Source organism: Erythrolamprus reginae, chromosome 3 (assembly GCF_031021105.1).
Source record: "Erythrolamprus reginae isolate rEryReg1 chromosome 3, rEryReg1.hap1, whole genome shotgun sequence".
Classification (NCBI taxonomy): Eukaryota; Metazoa; Chordata; class Lepidosauria; order Squamata; family Dipsadidae; genus Erythrolamprus; species Erythrolamprus reginae.
In genome coordinates this window covers 140,036,893-140,050,760 of record NC_091952.1, presented here as the reverse complement: position 1 = coordinate 140,050,760, position 13,868 = coordinate 140,036,893, and the positions used below count along the sequence as shown (strand labels likewise).

Here is a 13,868-nt window from a genome sequence, read left to right as displayed (position 1 = left end):
GATGAATACCAGCAGATGTCATGGATCCCCAAATAAACACAGGCTCTGGAAACTTCACACTAGACATCAAGCATCTTTCTGTGTATGCCTCTCCATTCTTCCTCCATACTCTGGGTCCTTGGTTTCCAAATGAGATGCAAAAGTTTCTTGTCTCTGTTGATTTTTTTTCTTGCAAAATGAAGTGCATCTCCCAGCTGCATGGAGTCCCAGGCACATCATTTCAGATTGGGGGTGCAGTTTATTGGCAGGAGTTCCTAAAGCAAATGGAATGTGGAGAACATAGTTCCCTCTAAGCTGAGCAGTGAGCAATCGCTCACTTAAAAATCATCATCAACTCAGAGTTTTCCAAACCTGCCCAGAAGCCGAGAGGGAAGGAGAGAGAGGGAAGGAGAGAGAGAGGAAGAGAGGAAGAGAGAGAAACAGATAGAAAAAAGAGAGGAAGGAAAAGAGAAAGAAAAAGAATGGGAGTAAGGAAGAGAGAAAGAAAATCAAAATCTAGTTTGAAACTAGCTCAACTATTTAAGTGGCATTTTGATATTGATAGAGTTGCCCTATTATGAGCTCACTGTTATAGACACACAGTACAGTATTTTATTTTGAAATTCTCTGAGGCAAAACAGGGTGGGTTTTTTATTTATTTATATGTTTGTTTGTGTTTGTTTGTTTGTTTGTTTGTTTATTTATTTATTATTTTTTTGCCGCCCAGTCCCAAAGGGACTGCCGCTCAGACACTATACTTTTCCGCCCCCCCAAACAAAAATTAGAGGGAACACTGGTGGAGAACGTATGAAGATTGTGAGAGCATGGGACCAGCAAGATCACAGCTGTATACGGAGCATTCTCATAACAAAAGATTGCCTCATAATTGGACAATATTATTAACCAGGGGTGGGGAGAAGGAGAAAGTATTTTTTTTAACAGGGCAAGCATTTGTGCAGGAAACCAGAGCTGGTTTCATTTCTTCAGTATCAACTGAATTCAATTCAATTGAACTAAGGAATTCAGTTCTCCTGAGAGTGTTTCCTTGTTTTGGGTTCACTAATTGGACAGTTGACAGTACCATATGAAGTTATTTATTAGAGTTGGAAAGGACCTTCCAGGTAATCTAGTCCAACCTCCCGCTCAAGCAGGAGTTCCTACACCACTTGAGACAGAGACAATCTCCCCTTGAAGGTCGCAAGTGTTGGGGCTCTCACAACCTCTGCTGGGTAGCTGTTCCACTGGTTGATCACTCTCACCATCAGAAAGTTTTTCTTCACTTCCAGGCTGAATCTTTCCTTGGTTAGTTTCCATCCATTATTTCTTGTTTGGCTTTCTAGTGCCTTGGAAAACAGTCTGATCCCCTCCTCTCTATGGCATCCCCTCAAGTTTTGGAACACTGCTATCATGTCGCCCCTGGTCCTTCTCTTCACCAGATTGACCAAGCTCAGTTCCTGCAACCACTCTTTGTATGCTTTATTTCCCAGACCCTTTATCATCCTGGTTGCTTTCTTCTGCACTTTCTCTAGAATTTCAATGTCTTTTTTATACAGTAGTGTGGTGACCAAAACTGGATGCAGTACTCTAGGTGTGGTCTGACCAAGGCTTTATAGAGTGGTACCATTACCTCTCTGGTCCTTGATTTTATTCCTCTATTTATTTGTTGGCCTTTTTGGATACTGCTGCACACTGCTGGCTTATATTTAGTTGAGTCTGAGATTCCTCTCCTAGTGACTGCTGTTGAGTGTGGTTTCACCCAGTTTGTATATATATATTTGATTCTTCTTATCAAGGTATAGGATTTTACTTTTCTCCATGTTGAATTTCATTTTATTGGTTTGGACCCAGTGTTTGAGTCTATGAAGGTCTCTCTGGATTCTGAGTCTGTCCTCTGGGGTGTTTGCTACTCCTACCAGCTTGGTCTCATCTGCAAACTTGGTTAATTCTCCTGCTATTCCCTCATCTAGGTCATTTGTGAAAATATTAAAGAGTATTGGGCCTAGGACGGAACCTTGTGGTACCCCATTGTTTACTTCTCTCCATGTGGACTTAGAGCCATTGAGGACTACTCACTGGGTATTGTTGTTAAACCAGTTGTTAATCCATCTAGTTAAATTAGATAACCTCTGAGTTCCATTATTCTCGTTACTTTCATAAGCAAATGTGTCATCACTTTCTCACAAACTATTTATTTGTTTGGGGATGACATATTAGGGAACAGCACCCATAGAGTGAAGAGATGTACTAACTTTCAAAAACATTGCATGGCTGCCAATCTTGGCATTGATGGGACCAGCTTTACCAGTAGGTGGTGCATTCTGCATGATGCCTCTGCATTTCTTCTGTTTTTTTCCTCCTGATGTTTCTAAGAGAAGAAGATAGTATAAAAATTACAGAAACAGACTGGTCATTCTTAAAATTGAGTTGGATTTTTAACTTCATTTTTTAATCGGTGGCAGTAGATCATCCTCAGGCAAATTAATTATTCTGCCAGATTTGAGATTGGCCAGGATTCTGTTGGTCTTTAGGAAAACTCTGAAGACATAGCTGGAGGATCTGGAAACTGTGGAGAGCAATTAAAATGGCTGTATTGATCAGATAGAGAATGAATTATGTTGCTGAGTACAATTTTAAGTTTATAAAAATTTATTGTGGATAATTTTATACATTTGCATATCAGTTTGTAAGTTGTTTTCTATTATTTGTAGCTGTTGTGAGCGGCTCAGAATGGCCTAGATGAGATTGGCAAACAAATCATTAGAATCATAGGACTGTAAGTCTTTGCTGGTCTTCTAGTCCAATCCATACAAATAGCTTGTTCTGTCCTAGTGCTGAGCCCCCTGAAAGAAGATGCACACCATCAGATTTTAGTATTAAAGTTTTACTGCTAATAAAAGTCTTAACAGTTGGCCAGAGTCCCAAGCATAAGTAAACACAATAAAAATTACTAGATTGGAGTAATAGTCCTTATCATAGACTTACAGAAATTGTCTGGAAGCCCGGAGCTCATTAAGGAAGCCAAGAATGTGGTTCTTTTAAATTACAAGAATTAAAGAAAAATTGCAAGAAAAACAAGACCTGAAACTAGATTTCTAGGACGAATTGCATTGTTCTCTGTGTCAAAGCATCATGTGACTGAGGGCATGGCCCAATAACCAGCAGTGCTACTCACAAGTAAGGCTCCTCCTGAGTCGAAGCATCGTGTGACTTAAATAACCTCATGCCTCTAGATGCTCTGCAAATCCTAGCATCAAGAAAAGGCTCCTCCTCTTCTACTAAGTCACTCATCTCAGGAGGTGCAGAAGACCCTGGTTGCTATTCAGCCTCTGACACCACGTCCACTTCGCTGTCAGCCTTGGATGCCAGGAACACAGGACACCTATACCATGCCTCCACTGTCTCTGACTCCTCTTGGTCCATTACTAATTGCGCAGGATGTGAACGGGCCACAACATGGCTGTCCAAATATTTCCTGAAAATCTCCAGCATTAGAACACCCACAACTCAGGGTGGCAAGCTATTCCATTGATTAATTGCTCTCACTGTAAGTAAATTCCTCCTTATTTCCAGGATTGACCCTTGAGTACTTTGAGGAACATCCTGAAAAGCAGGCAGCACTGGTTTTCCTTTATGCCGCAAAAACTTTTGATAATGTTAACTACAAATTTATGATTTGGCAATTTGATATAATGAAATTTGGTATGAAATTTATAAAAATGTAACAATGATAGAAATATACCAAAAAAAAGATTGTGAACTGGGAATATACAGAATTATTCAACATTGAAAAAGGGGTAAGATAAGGAGCTACACTATCTTCTATTTATATTAACTTGGGAAACTTTATTGCTAAGTATCAGAAAAGATGAGAAAATTAAAGGATTATCTATTAGAAAAAAGAAATATAAAATTCAAGCCTTTGCTGATGATCTAGCATTCATAATAGAAGAACCAGTTGAATCAGGACCTACATTAATAAAAAAGACTGAAAAATTCAGGGAAGTAGCTGGACTTAAAAAGCACAATAAAGAATGTTCTATCACAGTGTTTCCCAACCTTTTTTGAGCCACGGCACATTATTCATATTTTCAAAATCCTGGGGAACACTGAACGGGGGGGCCCCTAAAGAAAAGTTTGGACAAAAAAAAAATCTCTTCCTCCATTTCACTCTATTTCTCCCTCTCTCTTTCTCTCTCTTCCTTCCTTCCCTTCTTTCTCTCTCTCCATCCCTCTTTCTTTCTTTCTTCCTCTCTTTTTTGCTCTCTTTCTCTCTCCCTCTTTCCCTCCCTCTATGTCTTTCTCTCTCCCTTGCTCTCTCTCTGCCTCTCTTGCTATCTCTCTTTCATTCTCTCTCTTTCTCTCTCTTTCTCTGTCTCTCTTGCTATGTCTCTTTCTTTCTTTCTCTCTCTCTATCTCTTTCACTCTCTCTCTTTCTCTGTCTCTCTCTATCTCTCTTGCTATCTCTTTCTCTCTCTCTCTTGCTATCTCTTTCTTTCTCTCTCTCTCTGTCTCTCTTTCTCTCTCTTGCTATCTCTCTTTCTCTCTCTTTCTCTGTCTCTCTTGTTATCTCTCTTTCTTTCTCGCTCTCTATCTCTTTCTCTCTCTTTCTCTGTCTCTCTCTCTGTCTCTCTTGCTATCTCTTTCTCTCTCTCTCTCTCTTGCTATCTCTTTCTTTCTCTCTCTCTTGCTATCTCTTTCTTTCTTTTTCTGTCTCTCTCTTGCTATGTCTCTCTTTCTCTCTTTCTCTGTCTCTCTCTCTCTCTCGGGCGGGGGGAGAAGTGCGGGGGGGGCTAAAGAAAAGTTTGGACAAAAAAAATATCTCTTCCTCCATTTCACTCTATTTCTCCCTCCCTCTTTCCTCCCTCCCTCTTTCCATTGTATCTCTCCCTCCCTCTTTCCTCCCTCCCTCTTTCCTTTCTATCTCTCCCTCCCTCTTTTCTTTCTATCTCTCCCTCCCTCTTTCCTCCCTCCCTCTTTCCTTTCTATCTCTCCCTCCCTCTTTCCATTGTATCTCTCCCTCCCTCTTTCCTCCCTCCCTCTTTCCTTTCTATCTCTTTCCTTTCTATCTCTCCCTCCCTCTTTCCTCCCTCCCTCTTTCCTTTCTATCTCTCCCTCCCTCTTTCCTTTCTATCTTTCTCTCCGTCCCTCAGCGGCAGCAAAGAAGAAGGAAGGCAGGCTGCAGAGGACACTGAGGACAAGAGCGCTCGCTCGCTCCCTCGCCCTCTGACTTCCCTCCCTCGCTGCTGAAGGCATGAGGGCGGGCACGAGCGTGCGCGAGGGCCTGCTACAAGAAGGTTTTTTTGCTTCTTTTTTTTCCTTCCCCCACCTCATGGGAGAGAGAGAGAGAGAGAGAGCAGCGCCCTGTCGGTTCCGAGCACAGCCAGGGAAAGCGGCCTCGAGCCGAGTGCGAACTGCGGGATGCGGCAAAGGACTCCTTGCCAACCCAAAAAGGGGTGGGGGTGGCGAAGGCAAAGCCTGGGAGGCGGGGAAGGGAAGAGCGGGAGACCCCCCAGACAGAACGGCTGAGGGGAAGGAAAGACGGAAGGAGGGAGGGATTGAGAAGCGAAGCCAGGGAGGGCTGAGAGAAAAGGGGAACGGCGTGCGTGAGAGAGGGGCGGGGCGGGCATTCCCAAAACAGACGGAGAAAGCCTTCTCTCGCAGTGAAAGCGCTCCCAGCCAGGGTGCTGTGAGAGAGGGCTTTCTCCGTCCGTTTCAGGAAAGCCCGCCCTGCCCCTCTCACAGCCCCCTGGCTGGGAGCGCTTTCGTCCCGAGGAGCTGAAGCCGCCGCCGCAGCCACCACGAGAGAAGTTACGCCCCAAGGCAGGGGGCGGTGGAGGAGGAGAGGGGGCAGATCGGGCAGGCGGGGGCAGGGCCAAGAGGCCAGGAGCGCGAGGGGGCCGGAGGCACCATGGAGAGGCAGGGGCGGCCGCAGCTCCCTTCTACTGCCCGCGCCTCCCCCCCCGCCCCCCCGCGGGCTGGCAGGGGGATGGGGAGCGCGCGACCAAGGAAAAGCATGTACGTCTCCAGCAGCAAGTCCAACCGTCACTGTCGGTGCCTCCAACCTGGAGCTCCCTCTCGCCGCCACCATCTCCCCGCGACTGCCTGGGGCTGCTGCAGCCGGCACCCTCCCGCTTCCACCACCAGTGCCCTCCCGCCGGGCCCCAAAGGACACTTGCCGCTGACACCAGGGAAGCTCCGGCGGGGCGCTGTCGGTGCCGGACCGCCGGTGCCTCCGACCTGGAGCTCCCACTCGCAGCTGTCCCCCGGCTACTGCCCGATGCTGCTGTTTCCGGCGCTCTCCTGCTAGGCCCCAAAGAAGGAAGGTGGGAAAAAGGAGGCGCGAAGAATGAAGCCGCGGCACACCGGTTGGGAAACGCTGTTCTATCATATCTCAAGACCTAAAATGGTCACTTAACATCAAAAACATAATCAAAAAAGCACAACAAAGAATGTTCTTTCTGCGCCAGCTCAGGAAGCTCAAACTGCCCAAGGAGCTGCTGATACAGTTCTACAGAGGAATCACTGAGTCTGTCATCTGCACCTCTATAACTGTCTGGTTTGGTGCTGCAACCCAACAGGACCGACAGAGGATAATCAGAACTGCAGAGAAAACAATTGTTGCCAACCTGCCTTCCATTGAGGACCTGCATACTGCACGAGTCAAAAAGAGGGCGGGGAAAATATTTACTGACCCCTCACATCCTGGACATAAACTGTTTCAACTCCTACCATCAAAACGTTGCTACAGAGCAGTGCACACCAAGACAACTAGACACAAGAACAGTTTTTTCCGGAACGCCATCACTCTACTAAACAAATAATTCCCTCAACACTATCAAGGCTTGTGTAGAAACTGCATGTGAAATGCCTGAATGAGTGCAGCAGCATCCGCCAGTGCGGCCTCCACCCAAGAGCAATCATCTGGCTCGCTTTCAACCCATTGCACTAAATACTGGAAGCAATCGTCCACCCAACGTGAGTCCTGAATGGTGTGGATCATGACGTCGGGCAGGTGATCCTGAACACAGGGTGCAGGCAGGGTGGGTACATTAGGACGAAGTGGGCAGTCAGGACAAACAGGAACCAATAGGGAACAATGAAAGATGGGGTGAACTCGCATGTTGGCAGGCAGGGTTAGACGATACACCACAGGATTGATGACCTGCTTGACGGGGAAAGGACCCATGAATCGTGGATCTAACTTTCGATGGGGCAACTCTGAGGTGATGTACTTCGTGGACAGCCACATCTGATTTCCAATGGCCAATGGGGGGACGTCTCGCCAGGACCAATCAGCAAATCACTTGTAATCCTCCTTGGCCTTGAGCAGATATCGTTTCACCATCTCATGCGCTGCGTGAAGTTCCGAGAGAAAGTCCTCTACTGCCGGGATTGGGGAATCTAACAGTGTTGGTGAAAAGAACTGAGGATGGAACCCATAATTGGCATACAACCAACCAACCAACCAACCAAACAAACAAACAAAATGATTCCATTTAACTATTTAACAGTTCTTTAAAGTTCTTTTTTTTAATCTTTTAAATCCAATTTCAAAGTCTCAGACTATCCAATTTTTATCCAAATGGGTTTTAGAATCGCTTCCTTGTTCTCCTTAATTTGCAAGTTTAAAAGTTCTGGTTTCAGTTTCGCCGCTTACCACAATTAGTCAGAAAGTTCCTTTATCATAACATAGTTCTTTAAAAAAAAATCTCCTCCGGCCAAGTGCAGGTCACAGTCAATAATTCTCTGTTTCTCTTCCTCCAGCACAAAATTTACTTTCCTTTTCATTCTGGATGACATCAATTAATCAGTCCCATTTTCCGTTCGCAGTCTTCCAAGGCTAAAGGCAGCAAACTGCTTCCACTCCACTGCTGGTGGAGGATCTTGGACGACACCTGTGGGGTGTTCAAAAACCCCAAAACAGACACCAGACCAGGTCCCCTTCTTCCCCTCCCCTTCAGGGAGGTTCTGGGCTGATTCAAAGGAATTGGGGGTTTGGCAATTTCCTGCAGGAGCAGAAAAATGCCGTTTTGCCTTGGTGGATAACCAAGCCTTCTTCACACAATAGTTATTAAATACAACTGGATCCAGGGAAGGCTTCTTGAGGGGGGGCTGCATAAGTGCCTCCTTGTAGGGAGCTGGAAAGGATCCCTCCCTCAAGAAAGCATTGATCATCTCCTGTACCCAGCTCCGTGACACCTCCCTGTGGCCAAAACCAGCCAGGAGGGACATGGTCCAACAAGCAGGTGGTGGTACTCACAGCTCCCATGGCCGTATCCACTTCATCAGGTGTCAACACGTCAAATTCCTCCCACACAACAGAACTAAGACAGATCCCTGTCACCTCAACTGACTCATCAGCCAACACTGCATTCCAGTTGGAGTTAAGGTCCGTCCAGATCTGAGTGACTTTATCTATGAAAAACTTATTATTTTATTTTTTATTTTATTTTATTAATAGAGTTGAAAGGGACCGTTAGGTCATCGAGTCCAACCCCCTGCCTGAGCAGGAAACCCTACAGCACCCCAGCCAAATGGAAGTCCAATCTCCTCTTGAAGGTGTCCAGAGTTGGGGAGTTCACCACCTCCCCTGGCAGGCAGTTCCATTGGTTGATCGCTCTGACCGTCAGGAAGTTCTTCCTTATTTCCAGGTTGAATCTCTCCTTGGTCAGCTTCCAACCATTGTTCCTCGTCCGGCCCTCTGGTGCCCTGGGGAATAAAGAGACCCCCTCCTCACCGTGGCAACCCCTCAAGTATCTGTAAACTGCTATCATGTCCCCTCTAGACCTTCTTTTTTCTAGGCTGTCCATGCCCAGTTCTCTCAATCTCTCTTCGTAAGTCTTGGTTTCGAGTCCCCTAATCATTTTGGTTGCTCTTTTTTGCACCTTCTCCAGAGTTTCGATGTCTTTTTTGTAGTGAGGTGACCAAAATTGGATGCAGTACTCCAGGTGGGGTCTGACCAGGGCATAGTAGAGTGGTATTAGTACTTCCCTGGTCTTGGAGCGTATTCCTCTGTTGATGCAGCTTAGGATTGAGTTGGCTTTTTTGGCTGCTGCTGCACATTGCTGACTCATGTTTAGTTGATTGTCCACCAAGACTCCAAGATCTCTTTCGCAGTCACTACTGCTGAGTGGGGTATCTCCCAGGCTGTATGTATGTCTAGGGTTCTTTTTGCCGAGGTGGAGGACTCTGCATTTGTCGGTGTTGAACCTCATTTTGTTGGTATGGGCCCACTGTGATAGTCTGTCTAGGTCTTCTTGTACTCTGAGCCTGTCCTCAAGGGTGTTGGCTACCCCCGCCAGCTTGGTGTCATCTGCAAATTTTATTAGTTCCCCTTTTATTCCCTCGTCCAGGTCGTTGATGAAGATGTTAAAGAGTACAGGACCCAGGACAGAGCCCTGTGGTACTCCACTGTCTACTTTTTTCCATGTGGATTTGGTGCCGTTGAGGACAACTCGTTGGGTGCGGTTGGTCAGCCAACTGTTTATCCATCTACATGTGTAGTAATCTACTCCGTTTTTTTCTAGTTTGTGGATTAGGAGATTGTGGTCGACTTTATCGAAAGCCTTACTGAAGTCCAAGTATATGAGGTCCACTGAGTTGCGTTGGTCAACTGACTTGGTTATGGTGTTGAAAAATGATATGAGATTGGTTTGGCATGATTTGTTTCTGATGAATCCGTGCTGGCTATTGGATATGATCTTGTTTGTTTCTAGGAAGTGGGTAAGTTGTTTTTTGCTTATTTTCTCCAGTATTTTTCCAGGTATAGAGGTCAGACTGATTGGTCTGTAGTTACCTGGGTCGGTCTTTTTGCCTTTTTTGTGGATGGGGACTACGTCAGCTCGCTTCCAGTCTTCCGGTAGGTCTCCAGTGATCCAGGATATTTGGTAGATGAGGAGGAGTGGTTCCGCTATGGTGTCTGCCAATTCTTTTAGGACTTTGGGGTGAAGTCCGTCTGGCCCTGGTGATTTGTATTCGTTGAGTTCCCTCAGGTAGTCCCTCACTGTGCTTTTGTCTATGTTGAGTTCGGTTCTGGGGCAGTTTGTTGCAGTTAAATTGCAGATTGGTTGGAGGGAGGTTCCCTTTTGTGTGAAGACTGATGCAAAGTAGGCGTTGAGTAGCTGTGCTTGGTCATTGCTGTCTGTGATTTCTCTACCCTCTTCGTTTTTTAGTGTGACGATTGTTTCTTTGATTTTCTTCTTATTGTTGATGTGTTGGAAGAATCTTTTTTTGTTGTCTTTGACTTCCGCTGCAAGGTGTTGTTCATATTGTGCCTTTGCTGTTTTTATTTTTTGTTTGCAGGAACTGGCTGTTTGCTGATATTCCGCTTTGGTTATGAGTCCTTCTTTCCATTGTTTGTACTTAGCTTTTTTTCCTTCAGCACTACCCTGCAAGGGTTCGTCAGTGCCCCCAACCCCAGTTAAGGAGGGAGAGAGTCACCCTAAACAGGGCAACTGGGTGGGATTCCACAGATGCAATCAGGGTGACATGATATGCGCATCTTGTTGCCACGAGTGCCACTTTGTAAGTCTCCATATGAGCTTTTACAAGTATTCGGTGAGATTCGAATTTACTTCTCCTCCAACACTTCTCTAGGTATCTCTTCTGGTGTTTCATCGCCAAGAGTTCCTCAGTGAACCAAGGAGATCTCCAGGGTTTACTGCCACAGAGGGGTCACAAAGGCACAATCCACTCAAGAACCCATGCCGTTGCCATATTCCAGGCTGCAGAAAGGGACTCTGCCAAACAGTGTACAAGTGAATCCAGCAAAACCCCAAGCACCCTCTGAAAGCCCTCAGGAACCATCAGGCACCTGGGGTGAAACTTCCTAATCGGTTTTGCCTCCCTGCAGGGGGAGGATTGGAGCCATGAAATCAAAGCCGTAGCAGAAAAGAACTGACCATATCAAAGGCAAGGTATCTAAGTCCCTTAATTTCAGATCATTACTCAACTGCTCTGAGAGGAATACCATGTCAGGAGTGTGCCCCCCTCATGAGTTGGACCCTGAATTACTTGGGGCAGGTCCATGGTTGCCATGGTGGCCGTGAACTCCTGCACCAACCCAGAGGATTTGCCGACCAACGGCAGATTAAAATCACCCAAGACAATAAGTCTGGGGAACTCCACCACCAGCCCAGCTACCTCCTCGAGTAGTGCAGACAGGGCTGTTGACATGCAGCTGGGAGGCAGGTATGTGAGCAACAAGCCCACCTGAACCCCTAGATCCAACTTCACAAAGAGCGACTCACAACCCGCTATCTCAGGAGCAGCAAGCCTGCATAGGCTGAAGGTTTTCCTGGCTATGATAGCCACTCCACCCCGTCTGGTGCCATACCTGAAACCCAGCTGGGTACATTTCAGAGAGAGGAACTCCTCTCTCTTGGTCCAGCCAGGTCTCAGTCACACATGCCAGGTTGGCCTTCTCATCCAGGAGTAAATCTTGGATGAGGGCAGCTTTATTTACAACTGACCTGGCATTGAGTAGCAACAGCCTGAGCCCAGGGCCCAGATTTTGCTTGTCACCAGTACCCCAGGCTGAGTTCATGGAGCCGGAACAAGGGATCACTTTCAAGCAGCAAGCTCTTGTTCCCCAAGAGCAACCTACCCCATGTCTCCCACCATATCTGCCTCTCGCCAGCAAGACTGGAATATTCTGACCCTCTGCCACCACAGAGATGGGCTCCCCCACTCCTCCTGCCTCCAGACCACCAGGAAAACTGGCCCTTCCATTCCACTCATTCATACTCTCCAGACGCTCCAACAATTATCCATCCTTAAAAGCCCTCCCTAAAACTAAGAGATTTTAAAACAGAAATAAATGTAATTAAACATAAAATCAGAATTATAGAACAAAATCAAATAACTGAAAAAATTAAAAGAGCAAAACAACATTATTTTGAACATGCAAATAGACCAGGCAGATGGTTAGCATATAAACTTAGAAAGCAGAGTCAATCCAAATTGATAAAAAAATTAGAAGATAAAGATGGTACAATAAAATATGATACAGAAGGAAAGGCGGATATTGTGTATAATTTTTATAAAGATCTCTATGCCAAAGACAATGTTAGTGAAGATGAAGTTTTTAACTACTTACAGGCTTCAAAACTACCACAAATAACAGACGACCAACAGACTATTTTGGATGGACCAATAACAATGGAAGAACTCCTAACTATAATTAAAAAACAGAAAAACAATAAGGCCACTGGTCCAGATGCTATACCGGCAGAATGGTACAAGATAGAAAACGAAATAATAAGAAACCATATGTTAGAAACTTTTAATTTATGTAGACTTGAGGGTAAAATTCCGAAATCTTGGTCAGAATCGTTGACAACTTTAATACACAAATCCGGCACTGACCCAGTAAAAATAAAAAATTATAGACCCATATCTTTATTAAATGTAGATTATAAAATATTTATTGCCTTTTATGCAGATAGACTTAAAAGAATTATAAATGGAATAATACACCAAGATCAAAATGGATTTCTACCAGGGAGACAAATTAAAAACAATCTTAGAACTGTAATAAATACATTAGAATACTATGAGCAACATTCAGATAAGACAGCATCTTTAATGTTTTTAGATGCTCAAAAGGCCTTTGACAACGTCAACTGGACATTTATAAAAATGCAACTAAATAGAATGAGATTTGGCCCAAAATTTGCTAATTTAATAGATACTATATATTCAAAACAAACGACTAAGATAATATTAAATAATAATCAATTACCAACACTTGATATAAATAAGGGAGTTCGTCAAGGATGTCCTATATCACCATTGTTATTCATTATGACTCTTGAAACTTTATTAATTAAAATAAGAGCGGATTCTGAAATAAAAGGTTTAACTATAGGAGACGAAACTTACAAACTCCAAGCTTTTGCAGATGATTTAACGTTTATAATTGAAGAACCGATAACAACAGTCCCTTCTTTATTGCAAACTATTGAACAATACGGAAAGGTAGCAGGTTTAAAGATAAATAAAAGCAAAACTTTTTTCTTAACTAAAAATATGAATAAAACACAAGAAACTAAATTAGAAAATATTTCTGGAATAAAAACCGTAAAGAAAGTAAAATATTTAGGAATAAATTTAACAGCGAAAACAATAACACTAAAAAATGATAATTATATAAAATTATTATCAGAAATTAAAAAAGATTTAGAAACGTGGAATAACCTGAAAATATCATTTTTAGGAAGAATTGCTACAATTAAGATGAATATTTTGCCTAAGGTTTTATTTCTTTTTCAGGTAATTCCAATAAATCCAGGGGGAACTTTTTTTAGAACTTTGACAAATTTAGTTAAAAAATTTATATGGCAAGGGAAAAAAGCAAGGATAAAAATAAACTGTTTAGAAGACATTAAAGAAAGAGGAGGATTTGGCCTTCCAAACTGGAAATTATATTACCAGGCTGCCGCCTTAACATGGATTAAAGATTGGATAACTTTAGAGAATAAAAGAATATTAAATTTAGAAGGACATGATCTCATGTTGGGTTGGCATGCATTTATATGGTATGACAAGGAAAAAAAATCACTCATATTTTAAAAGACACACATTAAGGAAGTATCTATTAGAGGTTTGGAAAGACATAAAGAAAAATCACTTCTTAAATGTTCCAGAATGGATAGCCCCCCTAGAAGCAATAACACGAAAATATTTTATAGATATAAAGAACTATTAAATGACCAGATGAAGCTAAAACCTAGGAATAAATTACAAGAAGAAGGGATAATAATAGACTGGTGGCATTATGCCCAGATTCGATCCAGATACCAGAAGGATAAAACTCTTTACATCTTTAATAAAAGTAAGAATTTGCTAAGTAATTTAATTATCACCAATCCAGTAAAAATGATAGGGAA

At 43.7% G+C, this 13,868-nt stretch overlaps 1 protein-coding gene across 1 annotated transcript in view; it reads right to left on the bottom strand.

Moving 5' to 3' along the window:
* Nucleotides 1-2,643: 2,643 nt before the first annotated feature.
* FASLG (Fas ligand) overlaps nucleotides 2,644-13,868 on the bottom strand; it is a 40,767-nt gene continuing 29,542 nt past the window's right edge. Inside the window, exon 5 of the mRNA XM_070746863.1 lies at nucleotides 2,644-2,819. Coding sequence (XP_070602964.1) covers nucleotides 2,805-2,819 — 15 coding nt within the window. The 3' untranslated portion in view covers nucleotides 2,644-2,804. The remainder of the gene's footprint in view (nucleotides 2,820-13,868) is intronic.